The sequence below is a fragment of the Falco cherrug genome, chromosome 8 (genome assembly GCF_023634085.1).
Source record: "Falco cherrug isolate bFalChe1 chromosome 8, bFalChe1.pri, whole genome shotgun sequence".
Classification (NCBI taxonomy): domain Eukaryota; kingdom Metazoa; phylum Chordata; class Aves; order Falconiformes; family Falconidae; genus Falco; species Falco cherrug.
This window is the reverse complement of record NC_073704.1, coordinates 16,345,776-16,364,697: the sequence shown is the minus strand read 5'-3', so window position 1 is coordinate 16,364,697 and position 18,922 is coordinate 16,345,776. Positions and strand designations below refer to the sequence as shown.

The window sequence follows — 18,922 nt, the reverse complement described above, 5'->3', positions numbered from 1 at the left end:
TAAAGCTAAGCAACACCTAATAGTGCTAATAAACAGCACAAAGTCAGAATTTCAGTTACATACACTTATTTTGCTCATATATCATTAGCCAATTGAGTAGATGCAATACAAGGAAGGGATACATGTGGGAAGGGGAGGGGGAGGCTTGGGTTATTTAATTCTACTTGTTCCATGAGTGGAACTCCTATTGACAGTTGTCGGAATAAGTAAGATATGGCCCATGGCATTTCAGCTCAGCAATCAACTAATATTGCAGTCATAGTAACTAATAACCTGATCTTCTTGTCACAGTACTGTGGTTTTAGCCAAGAATAATTTCTCAAAATGCAAGTAGTGACAATTTCTAGCTCTCTTTTCATTTAATCAGAATTTTAAATATAGTAATGGACTAGTCAGAAGTGTGTTTCTTTTCCCTTAGGAATATATCAGAGGTACTATGGAGGAGAAGAAAGAAAAGAAAATGAAAAAAAAAAAAAAAAAGATAATGGCTATGGAGAAAAAAAATACGTCAGTGCTGATCAGTCATGCTGCCTAACAGAGATGGTGAAAGATCTCCAGAGGAGGGATTGAGAAGGAGGTATTAGCTCTTTAATTTTGAGTGCATTAGTCAAGCTAATGATCAATCCTTAAAGAGTGAACTGATCGAAGTCCTCCTCTAGGTCTAGAATGCAGAAAGCAAAGAATTTATAGTCCAAACAGCTGATTCACATTTTTATCAATTTGTGTTCTTGTGTCTCACTATCTTCCTGAATGAGCATGAATCAATATATTCAATCATATTTACATCCTCTATAGTCCATTACAATTTCCACTAACATCCACTAAAAGATGGTCTTAACTCCCACCGAGGATAAACAAATTGCAAAAAAGATTGAGGTGTGTTTTAGTGCCTGAAGTACTAAAGTACCTTTCTAAAGGAAATTATGAATTTACCAACACGTTGTACTCTTAAAATTTGGCACATTCTCAGAAGAACAGTCCTCATATTAAGACCTACCAATTAAATTAATAAATAGCAAAGACTCTGGATGAAACACAGTTACTACAACAGCAGATAAGTAATGGAGTAAGGACCACTGCTACTGGAAACATTCACTTGTTGATATGTAGTGCTTATTCAGAAATAGATACGTACATACCAAAGGCCATCAACAATATTAAGATTCAGGTCAGAATATTCAAGATTAAAAAATATAATTTTTCAGGAGTACAGCTGTGAGCTAATGTTTTTCCCTTTTTTTAATTCAATTGCTTTAATGTGGCAGTCTTAAAGCTCTGTAGGGCAGGGACTATCTAAGGGCATTACTGTAGGGCAGGGACTATCTAAGGGCATTACTCAAATAAATAGACAGCAATAACTTTGAGATTGAAAAATTCAATAACTTCAGAAAAGGGATGCAGGCCATTTAGTAAATATCCTAAATGAACTGAAGAGTTTTACTTAGAATTTAACATATTTTCAGTGATTTTAAGTGTATTTTTTTTATATAACTTTGATGCTGTTGTAATCTTCCCTCTCAGAAAAAAAACTTTGGCTTAGTAGAAAAGATTTTAAAGGCTTATTTCAAGCTTTTATAAGGGTGGAATATACTGAATTAATCTCTACACAATAAGCTTTTTCTCAATAGCAGCTTTTACAAAACTATCATTTGTAGATTCCCTTAATGGATGAACTGAAGGATTTACTTCAAATGGTACATTTGTTGCTGACAAAGCAACTTCAGGCAAAGTACATTTAACCATTGGTTGGCTATGGAGAACAGCAGTATACACTCACAGCAAACTTGACTGAATATTCAAGATTATGATTTAACTTCACGCTTAAATTAACTGCCACTTCCAACCTCTCAACTAAGTCAGCTCAGAGAGGAATCATATAGAACATATTTTTCATCTGGCAAATAATTTACCAAGTAGGGCATCCCAATCCACTTGTTTTATCCTTGTATCATGAGGCAGATTATTTCCTTTAATATTCCCAGATTTTTTCAAAAAAGCTCATTTTGAGGAGAAATATTGTCTAGATCCTTCAAAAGAAATAATATCATTGACCACATGCCCCGCTGTTCTGTGAATGAAACAGTTACCTTCGTGTATAAATGAACAAATTAATCTGTCTTTTCAGGTAAACAGACCGGGAACATATGCTTTAAAATTTTTTTACAAATATCTACATCTCTATGATGTAAGAGAATTTAACTTTCTCAGCCCTTCCACCTGCAAAGAGATTTGCTGGTGTGACTATCTCTGCTGGTTACCCTGAATGGATAATGGTAACCAGAATTAGCACAATTTCTTCCATAACTAGAGCCTTACAGTCACTGAAACTATGTGATTCACAAAGTCAGCTAGATATTGCATGCTGCAGGTAGAAATGGAATGGAACTGGTCCTGTAATGTCAAGCATCAGATTCCTGCTGTGAGATGCTCAGAGCAGCTGATGTAGTGCTAGCCTAGAGCCTTGCAACACTGATACTAAAATATGGCTTGTGAAAAGGAAATACAAGAAACAAAAGATGGAGCCTTCACTGACTTTCATTCTCATTTAAAACACAAGAAGCCACTAAATCTATACTGTTGGTTAGAAGTGAGAGAAAGCACAGGGGTATCAAATAAGTAACTTAGTTTTTTGAGATACTAATTAATAGCCTAAGACAGAGCAGCTCCTATGGACTCAGGTTCCATTGCAGTACTGAAATACTTGAAAACACCCAGGAACAGTCTTGTCCAGCTTGCAAACATAACCAAAACTGCATACTGAAAGCTGCCCAAGAACAGGCTATGCTGACCATTCCTTACCTTGGGATCGCCTGGAAATGGAAGAATTTCATTTGCTTGTTGGGCTGTTGCTAAGCTCCATTCACACTTCCATGACACACAGCTCTGTGAGCACCAGCACCTAGTCAGGCATTTGCTCCTTTCTTCTTCCTCAGGCTCCACAACACAAAGATACACACATGCATGTTCCTATCACAAATACTTCTGTGGCACACTTTAAGGGTCACACAGATATTTGGTGAGATGAAATGATGAAAATCTTTCTCTTGCAAGTGACATGATCACAATTCAAACTATTTCCTTTTTGTCCACATTTTGAAGATATGTTTGTCCCTGCTTTAGGTCCAGAAACCACAGAAATATTTGTTGCATTACTGGAGTAGTGCACTGGAAACTCAGTATGGTCCAAGGTGTTTATTTACAACAGCAGTCAGTAAGCCTGGGCTTAATGACCCCCTTTTTAGCTAACATTATTCATATCAGAATGTGTACTTTTTAAAAGTAAGAGATTTTTCTCAAGAAGGACTGTGTTTACCATTATATCATCATTGAAATATCTTTACTATTTCCAGAGCTCTCATGCAAACATATGTTGTTATAATGCTACTTACCCTTAATGAGATTTCCTTTAGTTTCGTGAATGTAGCAATAACCTGTATTTGTCATTTGGTCTTGCTGAATCAAAGATGCTCAAAGCAATTGCCAGCTATATAAAATTGATTTACTTTATGTATTACTGAAACTCCGTCTCTTCTAAGTCAAAAGTTCTCAAGAGTTTAAAGCCTTTTAAAAGGGCATTATACAGCCTAAAACAAACTAAAAACCACATATGGAATTGAACCTGCACAGATAAATATCCTCCTGAAATGAAGTATATTTTCTAAAATATAAAGGCATTTAAAAATGTAGTAAGACCATAACTGGAATAAAATATTGTGATTTTATCCAGTACAACTTAAAAATGTTCTCCACAAGAAGTTTAAAATTTTTGTTTTATTTGGCTTTGGAAAATACCTTTTAATCTTGTAGTTTCCATCTAGATTTTATTTGACTTATTTTCTTCTCCGCATAAACAGAGAGCTGTGTTTACAAGGAACAGAACAGCTGTCATGACTGAATTATCACGCTGTATTTATTTCCTGTTTCACTCTAAATATCCTTCTTCCACTACCTTGAGCCAAGTGGCAGGTACTAATGGAGAAAATTTTGTAAGATTTGTCAGAATTATTTATAACACCTATTCAGTAAGTTTGAACTACTTCTACAGAGGAGATCTGCTGAGGGGCTGGAACCGTGAGCATTTCACTGGTTATTTTCAGCTGACAGTAAACCTCTGCTTCAGCCACCAAAGGGCTAGATCTCTTTCAAGGAAGTGTTTAGTGCAGCTTATAATTATTCAGCACTGAGAGATGCAGCAGTCCTACAAAGAGCTTGTTAAACAAGCTTATTCATTGACATGGGGCCATAGATAATTAAGCTCATAGGAAAGCAGCACATACATATGTCTGATTTCTCTGCGCTTTCCAACTTTCCATCAGCCCAGAACCTTTTATATGGGAAATTGACAGTCACTGCCCCAAACCAATTTTTCATAGTTTTTGAAGGCTGTCCCTACTGTCTATCCCTTTTCTAAGGAGTCTACTCTCAGAACTCCATAAATAAAACCTGCCGTGTTATGTTTCTGCCTTTTCCCCAACCCAACTGCATATAGTTTTAGAAAGAGCATGTATAGAAATGAGTATGTGTCCATAGTTTTAAAAAATGCTATCTTATGCTCAGATAAAAGGCTATAGTGTGGAGCAACAGAGGAGCAGACAAAAGGAAAGTAAGAGGACCTGAGAAAAATACTTCATACTCTGCTAAAGGGTTTGAATTCTACAGCCAGTTCCAGCTGACTGTTGCACTATAAACAAAGATTCAAGGTGTCATCAGCTTACACATTTGCGTGTACTTCTATGTGCACACACAACTTTATAGAACAATACAGGGGTTCCAATCAACTCAAATGAAGTAATAATATACAGGAAAAAAAAAAAAGGGGGGGTATCTCCTACTGTAAGAAATTGGATCTGACCACTGAAAAAACTCAGGCTTATGAAGAAAAAGTAGTTTTGCTAGACTAATGCCTGAGATTTAATTCTTAAGAAGCACAAATGGTTCCACAGAGCTGTGAAACAGGGCAGGCTCTTCCTTCATCCTTGGTTACTTTATTGGACATGCCCTGTGAGATACCTCGTACTTGGATCTCTCTGTTGGCCTTAGCTTTGATTTTGCTTTTTGCTTTTTTCATCTCTGTGCCTGTGAAGAATTGCAGAAGGTCCTTCTGCTATAGGTGTGGGACCATTTTATTATACTGTTTAATAGGATGTACGTCATAACAGGAAGATGAGCTAGGATGATGCTCCTAACCCACCCTGTGTTAGTTGCTATCCCTAACCTGACTTCAGAGATATTCAAGAAGGCATTTTCTCAGCTGATATTGAAATCTGTCTGAAGGGTGGGGAAGAAGAGAACACCACAGACAGGATTCAGTTTTAGGTGGCAGGTTGAAGCCAAGGTCTTCCTCTGTTTGGATGTGTAAGCAATGGGTCAGTAAATTCATCTGGACAAAATCCAGGGCTCAAGCAAGGGCTTAAAATACAAAGCATGGGTATTTTTTTATGAATTGCAGAAGCTCTGTACTGAACCTTTGGTCCTAAGCCTGCAAGACTTTGTACCTTGTAGAACCAGGCATCATTAAATTTTCTATTTTATAAGCCAAATCTCAGGAACTATTATATCCTGTAAAGCATGCAACTTCCTTCTGGGACTTAGTTAATAAAAGTAATCTGTATTCAGATGGTTTTCTCACTGCTTTACTCTATGCATTAATTGTCATTGCTCTATACTATAGCAATTACTTTTATCCATACACAATCCATATGTAAGAAACTTACTCAAGGAATTCCAACTTTGTGATGTATGAAATTGTGTGTTCAGGCTCAGCAGGAGTGGGCCATTCTGCTTATGATCTAAACTATTATTTGTAATCTACTAATGAGTTCAGTTAACTCAGTTCCAGACTCCCAACAGTGGTAGCTCTGTGCAGGACAAAGAACCTGTATTAATTGGTGGGAATGAGGACAAATGTAAGCACACAGCTAATTCCAGCCTCCATTGCCATTTGACTCAATGATACACTGCTTTTGTTCCTTGAGGATTAGCTTCCCAGAAGCTAAAGAGACCTTTGTGTGTTTACCTTTAAATGTTTTGTACAGATTTAGACGACAGAATGCTGGTCATGCTGTTTAAAATGTGATTATTTTTGCAGTTTGCCATGCAAAAGAGTTTACTATGAAAGTACGGGTAGCAACCACATTGCCTCTCTACCACACAATAAGTATCTTCATTTTAAAATCATTTTTAATGGGGAAGTGTCAATATTTAAAACAGCACTATATATAATACTGTCCAACTAAGAAGCAGAGGCTTACCCTATGTTTGTTATAAATTTAACAAAGACCACCAGGTTCAAAAGTTGCATCATTCTAAGTCTGAGTTTCACGGAGCCTGCATTCGTCCAAAGAAGGCTATGGTCTGACTTGCTGGAGGGCAGCTCTACGGCAAAGGACCCAAGAGTTCTGGTGCACAGCAAGTTGCTGTGAGCCAGCAGTGTGCCCTTGGGGCCAAGAAGGCCGATGGCACCCTGGGGGGCATGAGGAGGAGCGAGGCCAGCAGTGCGAGGGAGGTGATCCTCCCCCTCTGCTCTGCCCTGGTGAGGCTCATCTGGAGCGCTGTGCCCGGTGCTGGGCTCCCCGGTTCGGGAGAGACAGGGAACTGCTGCAGAGGGGCCGGCGGAGGCTACAGAGATGGCGGGGGGAGTGGGGCATCTCCCTGGTGAGAAAAGGCTGAGGGAGCCGGGCCTGTTCAGCCTGGAGAAGACTGAGAGGGGATCGTATCAATGTCTACAAATATCTTAAGGGCAAGTGACAGGAAGATGGGGCCGGGCTCTTTTCAGCAGTGCCCAACGACAGGACAAGGGGCAACGGGCACAAACTGCAACACAAGAAGTTCCTCCTGAATAGGGGGAAGCACTTCTTCACCCTGAGGGTGACAGCGCTGGGACAGGCTGCCCAGGGAGGCTGTGGGGTCTCCTCTGGAGAAGATTCAAAACCCACCTGGATGTGATTCTGTGCAACCTGCTCTAGGTGAACCTGCTTTAGCAGGGGGTTGGACTAGATGGCCTCCAGAGGTCTCTTCTAGCCCTGACCTTTCTGTGATTCTGTGAAGAGAAACTAAAAGCAAAACAAAATACTATAAACCAAAATTAAGAATATGGAGTATAAAATGTAAACCACTAAAAATAAAAGAATAAAAGTTGAAAAGTAGGTTTCATTAAAGTTATCTCCTTTTTAACTATTACTTATAGCATAAGCAACATGGGCAAGAAAATTTGTTTTATATGTCTGCATACATATGCTTCAGAAATATAGCTGTACTTATGGAATCATATACATAAACCATATGCACATTTATACAAGGAGTGCTCCCAAAATCTGGTAGGTTTACAAACTCTTTGTTGCATTGGAGAACAGAAGTATTCAATAAATTAGAGCAAAACAAGATACCTGTCTTAGGCATTTTCCTTCTGACAGTACAGTGAAAAATCAGATTATTCTGCAAAATATTGGATGCAATAAATAAATAAGATTAATCACTTTTATGCATCAAGCTAGCGAAGAGCAAAAGCTTTATCTGTATACTGAAGTAGAATTCTTGAAAATAGTCACCATTATGAGGTCATAATGCCTGTAAGATTAAGAAAATAGCCTAGAGGACTATGAAAATCCTCCAAACCACTATAAAATTATGTTTATTTTCATTTGGGCAGTTTAATATTCCTGCTGTCAAGTCCTATGAGGGTAATTAGCTTATTTAAAGATTTTTTTACAGCAAAAATAATCACAGAATCATTTAGATTGGAAAAGACCCTTAAGATTGTCAAGTCCAACCGTTAACCCAGGACTGCCAAGTCCATCACTAAACTATGTCCCTAAACACCACATCTATACGATTTTTAAAAAACTCCAGGGATGGTGATTCCACCACCTCCCTGGGCAGCCTGTTCCAAAGCTTGGCCACTCTTTCAATGAAGAAATTTTTCCTACTATCCAACCTAAACCTCTCATGGTGCAACTTGCAGCTGTTTCCTCTTGTCCTGTCGCTTGTTACCTGGGAGAAGACACCGACCCCCACCTGCCTACAGCCTCCTTGCAGGCAGTTGTAGAGAGCAGTAAGGTCCCCCTTGAGTCTCCTCCAGACTAAACCCCAGTTCTCTCAGCTGCTCCTCATAACACTGGTGCTCCAGACCCTTCACCATCGACATTGCCCTTCTCTGGACATGCTCCAGCACCTCTGCATCACTCTTCTAGTGAGGGGCCCAATTCTGAACACAGGACTTGAGGTGGGGCGTCACCAGTGCCGAGTACAGGGGGACAATCACTTCCCTGGCCCTGCTGGCCACACTGTTTCAGATACAAGCCAGGATGCTGTTGGCCATCTTGGCCACCTGGGCACACTGCTGGCTCATGTTCAGCTGGCCATCAACCAGCACCGCCAGGCCCTTTTCCTTTCCAGCCACTTTTCCCCAAGCCTGTAGCACTGCGTGGGGTTATTGTGCCCCAAGTGTAGGACCTGGCTCTTCTCCCTGTTGAACGAACTTCATACAACTGGCCTCAGCCCATCGGTCCAGCCTGTCCAGATCCCCCTGCAGAGCCTTCCTGCCCTCCAGCAGATCAACACTCCCACCCAACTTGGTATCGCCTGCAAACATACTGAGGGTGCGCTCAATCCCCTCGTCCAGATCATTGGTAAAAACATTAAACAGAGCTGGCCCCAGCGCTGAGCCCTGGGGAACACCGCTTGTGACCGGCCACCAGCTGGACCTAACTCCCCTTAAAAAGGCTTTACTGAGGTCAAAGGCTTTACTAAGTTCCAGGTAGACAACACCCACAGCCTTTCCCTCATCCACTAGGTGGGTCATCTCATCGTAGAGACCTGCTTTTCATCAACCCGTGCTGGCTGGGCCTGATTACATGTTTGTCCTGCATGTGCCATGTGATGGCACTCAGGATGATTTGCTCCGTAACTTCCTCTGGCACAGTGGTCAGGCTGACAGCCCTGTAGTTCCCCAGATCCTCTTTCGTACCCTTCTTGTAGATGGGCATCACATTGTCTAATCTCCAGCCTTCTGGGATCTCCCTGGCTTGCCAGAACTGTTCATAAATAATGGAGAAATGCATCTGTTGCTGCCAAAGCCTATGTATTTTCAGGTGCACCAGTTTTCTCTGTGTATGAAATGTCTGTTACCTCTCTTGATGCTCCCACACAGAGCCAGAAAGACTGGATTCCTCATTGTAATGATACTATTAATTTCCACAGAGGCTGCCTCAGTTTAGAAACCAATACATTTCACTCTGTCCTGGAGCTACTACTTAGAAAGAGCTATGAATACTACACCAAATTAATCACAGCGTTCGGGAGGTGTATGAACAGAATAACCAGTGGTTTATGCCCTTGTCCTTCTATGCAGCTTTGACACAGGTCCCATGGTTATTAATGCAAAATATATGATTAAGCTCTGACTGCTGGTGGTGACACAGTATCCTGTAAGTATCCAGGGGAGAGAGGACTGTGATCTTCCAAAGCTTCCTGAACATGTGAGATGTGCCAACAAGATTTATGTTTGGAACAATTGCTGCAAAATGAAATTTTATGGCCTCTAGTGTGGTAATACGAGCCCAAAGAGAAGTTTGTTGATCATTTCTTCTATCTGTCTTCCTAAGGACCTGTATCAGTTTAACTACAAAAACCTCGTTTAATTAAGTTTAATTTAACTGAATCTGTAAACAACCTCATAACATGTGAGCCCTTCGGAAGTCACTGAGGTGCCTAATACTTTTCAAGTTGTGTATTTAACTTGGGACTGCTAGCAACACTTTTGAAAGTGTCCCTAAGAACTATATTGCAGCTGAGAGGCTGCTCAGGAAAATCTCTAAATTATTAAGAGTTTTGTCATCTTTTAACAGAAACGGACATGCATGCACTCTAAGGGCACGACACTAAGTATAAGTGATCCTGCCAACTTCATCTGTAATATAATCTCTGAAAAATGGACCACCGATACCAGCTTCATTTACTATTGTTTTTCTTAAGTTGTTTTGAAATGGGTAGGCCTTCTAATGCCCAATAGTAGATGCTCCAAATTCCTGACTAGCAAGGTTTGGTGTGTGAATAACACTCTTCAAAGGAAAAGAAATGGGAAAAAGTTAGAGCAGTACTTTAAGCACTGTATCAAATGCATAGATTTGCAAGCAGGGGTGGGGTGGAGTGGGGTGTGGGGTGGTGGGGGTGGCGGGTGGGGGTAGAGTCGTGACACAGGGCGAGGGGCAGGGGGGAGTCCATGAAATAATCAGTACAATGCCAGACTTCTTAAATGTAGTATGGAACTGAGACATATACTGTACGCTCCAGCAGTATTGAAGAAGTTTTGGCAGACATCTTCATAAGATTATTCTGCTTAGAAAAAAATTAAAAGAGGACAGCACACTGAAATAAAAACTGTAAGTTAGCTAGCTAAGTTCAATATAGTACATATCTCAAAATTCTTTCAAGAAGCCAAATACTTCGAAATTCTAATTTAATTGTAGTCAACTCACATTAAAGATGATTGCCAGTAATACTGCCAGTAACAATAATCATAAACAAAGCATCAAACATTACAAAATAAATCACAGCTTTTCATGAATTTATGTATTTATAGGCCAGATTATAATATTCTGACTCATCTCTGTGAGCATTTCATTCCAAAACAGCCCATTTTTTCAGTGGTACAGTCCTAAGCATGATTATCGGTATGTGGCCTGTGGGGGAAAGGAAATCCATCCTTCACAAAATTCTTACGATTTTATGCTGTGAACATTTGACAGCTGAAGGAAGATAAGAACTAGGCAAACTCTACAGAAGTTGGTTATATCTGACCTTTGGAATTTTACTTGCTTTAACCTTGTCACTAAAAGATCTAAGAGCCACATATGATCCTTCTGATGTGCAGACACCTTTAGCTCCCATCAGTTGCAATTGCATACAAAGACCAAATTTCTGAAATGAGATTACCAGTATCCTTTCCTTCCCCCACCCCCCCCTCAGACTTACCTGGTTTCATCAATATAAACTGCCTCCAGCACAGATGCTGCATATTCAATATTCTTTTTTAAATCCACCACATTAATGTCACCCTTCTCCAGCTGCTTTACCAAGCATCTTAATCTGTGAAAAAGCAAATAAAAATATTAGTGCGTTGCTTATATCAAATTGTAGTGACTGCATTTTCTATCTGAAATACTGGAACCAATACAAAGGCCAATGACATAAGAGACCATCACTGCATCTCTTCTCTTGTTTTAAAAAAATCTGGGTTTAGAACACACAGAGCAATGACCAGCTGCATGTTTTTACAGCTTGCTAAATTTTCAAGATCTATTAAGAAAAGGCATATACTTTCCAGTAAATCAGAGAGGACTCAGTAACTACCATCAGAGCAATTTCATATTAATTTGTGACATTACAATTACACCTGAGTCTCTAATTGTCTTTAAATAATAAATAAAACTTTGCAAGTTGTCTTACCATAATTTTTCAGTTGTCCTACTATATTTTTTCTGTGTTTAGAAGGTTGATATTTTTTTTTATATCCCCTATATACTGATTTTGCTTCATTTAAATGTCTTTAATTTTTATTAAAATTTTATTTAGGCCTCCAGTATGTTTTTGCTACAGGATCTGTATTTCTTATTAGCATGAGCTAATGCGGAGCTCCATTGTTTCTGTGTTTAAAGAAAATTCATCATTATACCAGATGAAAGGTGATGGCTATGGCATTAGAAAAATCCACGTATTTTCCCAAGTGTGCTTTTACTTTTAGTTTTGAGAACTTTCTTTTACATTACAAACAAGGATATGCCCAAAGAAGATTTTGGAATGCATCAGCTCATGCTTCTGTAGCGATACAATTATACAGATGAACTCCTTGAATACCAGATTTTTTCTAAACTCTCTGATGAGAAGAAAACTTCTGACACTGCTCAACCATACACAGTAGTCACAGCACTGAAGTGAAATGAAAACTTTATAAGTAACTGTGTAGACTGTAACTAGATGGATGCTTAAAGTAGCATGGGTATTTTCCTTCTTTCTGTGCTATATCTCTAAGTTGAAATAATCTTCAGTTTTGTGTCATGTAAGATAGATTCTTGTAACTAAAGATACATCATTATTTTAACATAACTTTCATGAAATGATCTTTTTTCTGTGTATGAAATGTGAAAAAATTGTGTGAAACAAACATTTAGTCAAAAAGTGGACTGAAATTTAGTCAGCACCAAGCTGACTTTCAGAAAAAAATCATAATTATGACATGAAAGAGCACATATAAAAATATACAATCTGTTATATAATTTTATATATACTACACATTAGTTTTATCGGGTATATACAGTACTTGGTTGGACCTAATTAAAATGCATTACTTTAAAAAATGCAGTGATATTCAAAACAAATCTCTCATAAACTTGGAAAGTATTGTTCCATTACACAAACGTTTTATGTTTTTTCTTTATATTTATTTGGCCTACGTATAATTATATCCAAACCTGCAAGGAGAATTTTAGCAAATGGAGTTTTAAGACCAGCCTCCTCAGTTCTCTGAAGTATTAATTCAATTCAAATTAGCACAACACAAATAAGGCTCTTAGCAACGATAATTATTTGGTATTTTACACAGTGCATTGCACATCAACACAATGGAAAGTTTAGTGTTAAAAAAGACTTCTCAGAGAGGCGAAGTGGGTAGATGAAATACTGTAGGAGCACATCTCCTGGACAAAAAATAACCTTATGCTTGGGAAGGCAGTTCTAGTACAAAACTCCTTCCACTTCAAGGGTACCTATAGACTGAAGAAGCTAATTCACAGACACTCACCTTGCAGTACACACACTGTAACTTCCCTGGGATGTCTGCTTCTCAGTAATGCACGCAAACACACACACAACCCCTCCTGAGCACCAACGCCAAAATGCCCAGGTGAATCTGGCAGCACCATCACCACCACGTGCAATTAGCCGTAGGGTGCCTCTACCACTTGCATTGTTCCCTCCGTGTTTGACTAAGTGTGTCCCAAAATCACACTTCCACATGTAGAAGCATAAATAAATTTCAAAACACAACACTTCACGGGGAAGTGGGGGGCGCACTATGGTAGAACAATATTAGCTCAAAATGTCTTCAAATCCTACGATTTCCAGTGATTCCACATTTTCTCAGGGCACAGACCAGATGACAGATATATGGAACCATATTTACTCTCGCAGGAGCAAAGGAGTCCCTGAGGGAGCCTTTAAGCCACAGTGGCAATTTCCCGCTGCATAGGTGGCAGTCCGCGGCTGCAACTCACCCTGTAGTTATAGTTCATATTCGAGGAGGAATGCAGGACACAGTAACAGACCAGGCAATTTGGAAAAGCTGCTCAGGCAAAATTAAAGTGATTCTGAAGGGGTTACAGAATCACAAAAGGATAAAATTTGTGTAATTCAATAAAGACCAGTGACCTTGTTACCTCACACAGCCACGCTTTCTGGAGATGTCCTTAAGAGTATCTGTAGCTGACCCAGTGCAGATCTATCATAGAACCCCAAGATAATTTTGGTTGGAAAGGACTTTCACCTGATTCAAGCTCTTGTCAAGGAAAGGCAAAGCTCGTTGTTAGTTATAACTTCAAACTTAGATCAAATTTCTCAGAGGCACTTCCAATCGAGCTTTGAATGCCTGGAGATTTCACAAACTCTCTGGGCAATGTGTTTCACTGTTCAACATCCCTCAGGGTGGATTATGGTTTTTTCCTAATAAAATTGTGCCCAGTGGTCCCCAACCGTTGCTGCAGACATCCAAGAAAAATCTGTCTCTATCTACAGTACAACTTCCAACTTGGAAGCTGGACACAGCAATAAAATCTTTCCATAGTGTTGCTGATCAGACACTTGTCAGGTGATAATCATGAGGTTTATCCCCCAGAAGACAGAAAAATGGCAAAATTAAGTGGGTTATAACAGAATATGAACGATCTGAATATACACAACATACTAAGTATTAAGGTGAAACAGCCACTGCATTTAAGAGCTGACATTTCAGTAATGAATCTAACATCTTAATAAAGCACAGGTATGCCAATTTATAAGACAAACCAACAAGTGCTAATACTCATAGCCGAGCGTTCTGCAAGACAAAGAAAATTGTAAAAAGGACAAGGAAAAGTTAAAAAACCCCAACTATAATACTCTAGCTGTATTGCACAGGATTTTTATTTCTTTGTTTTAATTAAGCATGACACATTGAAAACAAACATGAGAAATACCATTATTTTCAAGTGAAAAATTACAATATATGGATTACTAGAAACCTTTTGTTATGACAAAGGATATAATTCCTTCTTTGTGTTTCTGGCAAGATGGAAATAAAATACTGACTATGAAAAAGGAAAATCCCAGATACAGTTGTAATATTTGTAATACATGGCTATAAAAGACTAGACCTGATCATGCAAACAGATGAGAGATACTGGAGAAATATCCAGAATATGGTAATAAAGATTCCAGAGTGATCCCTTTGGGTGGTCACTTCTGTTCCCCTGCTACTACCTGCAGTTACAAAGCAGCCAACTAACATGGCTTCAAAATGGTTTAACCTTTACTTCAAGGTTTCTTACATTATGGTAGGGAAAAATACGCTGATACTGGGACATTTTTCCAGTCAAGGCAAGGCCAGGATATCAATGGAGAGCAAGGATTAGAACTGACAATTCCTGACTTGGACCTTGATGTGTTTTACTTCCCTGAAATCATACAAGACACAGTATCAAATACAGTTACCTCATATTTCTTCTCATTAGGAGTCCTCTCTCTGTAAATTCTGATACTGAGAAATTCAAGAAAGATATATCACATTTTCAGTGCTGCAAATGTGTTTCACAAAATTACTTCTCAGTCACTGCTGTGTCTGAGCATATGCACAGGAAGCCTTGTGGTTGCTAAGGGTTTCACAAATCACATTCATTTCATGATTATTTTAAGCATATGAGTGGTACACACTGATCTGTAATCATGATTCAGTCATTAGAAAATAAATATTGAATATGTTGGTAATTCAACCAACATTTAGATATACCAAAACTTCAATCCCATATTGAAGAATTAAAATAGAAGTTATGCAGCTATATAAAACACACTGAAATTTACACTTTTTTAAGATAAAACTGCATTTTCATGGGGATAGAATTGCATTGGCTGTTTAAATATTGATCATGTTTATGCAAGATTAAGTGGTTTTCCTTCAAGCAGGCATTCTCTATTAGGCTTCAATTCGTTTTACCTTAGTCATCCTATAAATGTATTATTTAGCACTCTAATACTGTATAAATATTATACTTTGGGTCTCATTTAGAACTCATTAGGTTCAAGTATGTTTAAAGGCTTAATCAAAATTTAGTCAAAATTCCAAAGTTTTCTTTAGCACCTAGCTAAAATCACAGAAAGCCATAGAGTCTTACAGTTTCCACCTAAAACCATAAAAGTGATCCAAGCTCTCTAAAGCAATTTTGAATAGTTCTCAACAAACCTGATCAAACAAATTGCAAGTGCCTGAGAAGCCGTAGTGTCTCATCTTCAGTAACATTAAAGGTCTGCTGTTTGAGGCTCTACAGCCTTTCACCATCACATCCATCATCACCACCTGCTGCTCTGGAGAGACAGCCCAGAGAGGGGGGGTTAATCTGGGATCCTGTTGATGCTGCTTTTCCCTGCTGTCTCTCTCACCTCCCCCAGTTACCCATTCTTCCCTGAAAGTAACTTTCACCATTAGTCGATGTATGTCATCAGCACAAATTCTCACACATGAATTTCTCTCACCTTTCCTTGTGCCCACCCAAGATACAGAATGAAACCTGTTTCAACCAAGCTTTAAGCATCTTTCAAACTTTTATCTCACTTCTGCTAATGAACCATCATCAATGCTAATTTGGCTCCTCCCTTCAATTGCTTTCCAGATTAAAGCTTAATGGAAAAATCCTCAAACTTCAAATCACTTACCATGTATATATGTTCAGGTGTTTTATCTGCTTTCTGTTAGATACAAGTAACCAGCTAGTCTTACCTTACTCTAAACTCTGCCACATTTCTATTGCCTCAGTGTCCATTTCCATTTTCTGATATTCCCATTTCACAATCAATCCATGAAATCGCAGACAAATAATGTACAAGCTGTAGGACTGATTTTTAAATCGCAAATTATCCTTCTAATGATCTTTGCTGAATATTGATTTTTGTCTGAAGATTGACATTTGATCTATAATTTTCCCCTGAAATGTATATATATTGGAGTGCTAGCTAAAGCCATTTCATCTTGAACTTATAAGCACTTAAACTGTCTGTATGTCTCAAAGTCCTCATCATAACCTAACTAAATTCATTATCAACAAGCTGGGAAATCAAACATAAACTCATCACCTGCCAAAAATCATGCTTGAAGACGATGGAAGACTTTCAGTACGTCTTACTTGCTGAGGCTAATGCGATAAACACAGAGAAAAGGCACATTGCCCTTATTCCCCACAGCCATTTAAAAGCTTTATTTTTCCTGCAGACAGCAGCTCTGAGCACAGTGATCAAAGCAGCTGCTAAAAGGCAGAATTTAAGCCTCTAAATCTTCCAAAGCCGTCCCCTCCATTATTTTTAAAAAATATTCCATGACAGAAGAACGATATTTCTAAATAGATCACCTCACACTCACATTTGAGCGTTGGCTTTACATTCCAGCAAGAAACTTGAACCCAGACCTCTGTGCCACCTGAAATTATCCAAGGAGCGCAGGCCTGGCACACCTCACTGTCTTTGTTTCAGAGGGACTCTCTTAGCCCTGTCTCACAGCTCCCAGTCATCACAACTGCATCTCACATACTTGCAAGAAAGATCATGACCTACTGCCTCAGGGATGGTCACAGTCTCATGGGAGATACTTGCTGTTTTAAAAGAGTTCCTGCTAGAAGGCATTTCTCCAGATGACAGTATTATGCCACAATCCCTCTGCACTTCACATGATCCAGACTGTTTTCATGTGACTGTGATGCACTAAATATTTTATCATATCACACAACCTAGCAAATGGAGTCTCTTGTCAGCAACTACATAAATTTAATGGTTTGAAAATGTCTCTCTTCTCCATCTCATGTTCCCTCTGCTGCCTAGTCCTGCTGGAAACTACATTTTGCTTTAGCTACTCTTGAAGCTCATAGATCAGACAGTATCTTCCCATACAGTGGTATCTTATCAACTTATCAATTATCACAAATGATAAGGGTTTGGAAATGGATCTCTCATTTCTCTTTCTTTTATTCTGTCTTTCTGCTCATTCACCTTGAAGTCATTGGTATACCCATCCTGAGTCAACATGCTGAATATCTCCTTCATTTCTTGGGATGAGAAAATCTGGGTTGAAGAATGTTGATACTCGTTCTTTGAAAACAGCATGCACAGAGGTAGAAAGTCCTTTTAGAAACATTATGAACAAGCTGTCATATAAAAAATCAGTTTATGTTCTTTCATTTAAAACTGCATTAAACAGAACTGGTAACTTTGTTTTGAAAGTATTTCTAGACTACTGCTAAGAAAGTATGTTGCTGTCATTGTGAAGGCTTTTGAAAGCCTTTTTGGAGAAATTTCTGCAATTGTTAAGGACAGAAGATTGGTAAATGTTTGGCACTAAAAATAACAGCATTGCCTAATGATCAAAGTCTTCATCTATGATACCATGAGTATCCTTTACTTGATAAAGTCACACACAAGCAAACAACCCAGGAAATGCCCTTCGTTAACATTAAAATAACAACACTTTATTTTGTGATTTCTCTGTGGAATAAAAAGTATTAAATACTATAAATTCTGTATATAATTAACATTTTGATTTCCCCAGGATAGAAATTAGAACCAGGACAGAATTTCCTTGCTGCATACCACAGGTCAACATAAATAAACGTGGCCAAACCTTTACAGCTAACACTTCCGACAACTTACAAAATTTGTTTCAGTAATAGATCTTTTTGAGACATCAGACTGTAGAGTCTGGGTCCTGGTAAGTAATCTGGGTCCTCTGTGCTTATTTAAAAATGATTTTATATTTATTTCTGACCTGTTAACTTCCACGAGCAGTATCATTTGGTTGCTTAGTATGCCATCTTCCATTCTATTTCTTTCAACATACATACAGCTTATCGCTGATGTTATATTAAGTCAACAGAGGTTACAGAAGGACTTATATAAAAATATAGGTCTTTTGCAGAAGAAAAGCTTTTTGAAATGGCAGTCCCTCATATTCTGTCTAAGAACCTGCTCAGACATGGTGCCCCAGCTATCTCTGCGCCCTATTCCACCCCCCTTTTTCTAGATATTATTGACCCCCCCATACCGGACAGCACAAGTGTGTGTGTAACAATATGTCTTCAACCTGATATTGCCAAAACTGTCTGATTCACCTTCAGGGTATTTTACAGCAGGAGGATTTCTACTGAACTCTTTCCACAGAACACGATTAGGGGTCTATACTATCAGCTGAAACAGGGTACTTCATTCAGCTAGCCTAACAGGTCAACACAACAACCAACACAACCACCAAGATAATCCTACTTCAGTCTAAGCTCTAACTTGTCATTGGTTTAGAAGTCCTATTTTCCTACTTATAATTAAACACTTGAAGTACCAGAATATAGAAGTTATACTTTTAATATATAATCACACTTTCCAGATGGGATGACAGAGCCAATTTATCGTGAATTTTGTTTTTAAAGTGTATCAGGGGTTCTGAGAAGCAAAGTACAAATTTCTATTTGTTGGGATAAATTGGTGAAATGTAAAAAATACAAATTTTGCATTATGAACTGTTACAGATCATTGAATAAACATTAAAATACTTCAGGAGTTACCTTAGTCTGCCTAAAATGTTGCAGAAAAAATACCACCACTGTAATTCAGATGTCTTTTTTACTGAATAATTAACAGCTTCAAC

At 38.6% G+C, this 18,922-nt stretch overlaps 1 protein-coding gene across 8 annotated transcripts in view; it reads right to left on the bottom strand.

The window, feature by feature from the left end:
* Positions 1 to 18,922, bottom strand: part of PDE1A (phosphodiesterase 1A) — a 259,717-nt gene that overhangs the window by 83,841 nt on the left and 156,954 nt on the right. For all 8 annotated transcript variants that reach the window (XR_008733659.1, XM_055719272.1, XM_055719268.1 and 5 more), the window contains one exon: positions 10,972 to 11,085. Coding sequence is in view for 7 of the 8 variants with exons in the window: in XM_055719272.1 (XP_055575247.1) it covers positions 10,972 to 11,085 (114 nt within the window). In the remaining variant the exon portion in view is untranslated. The remainder of the gene's footprint in view (positions 1 to 10,971; positions 11,086 to 18,922) is intronic.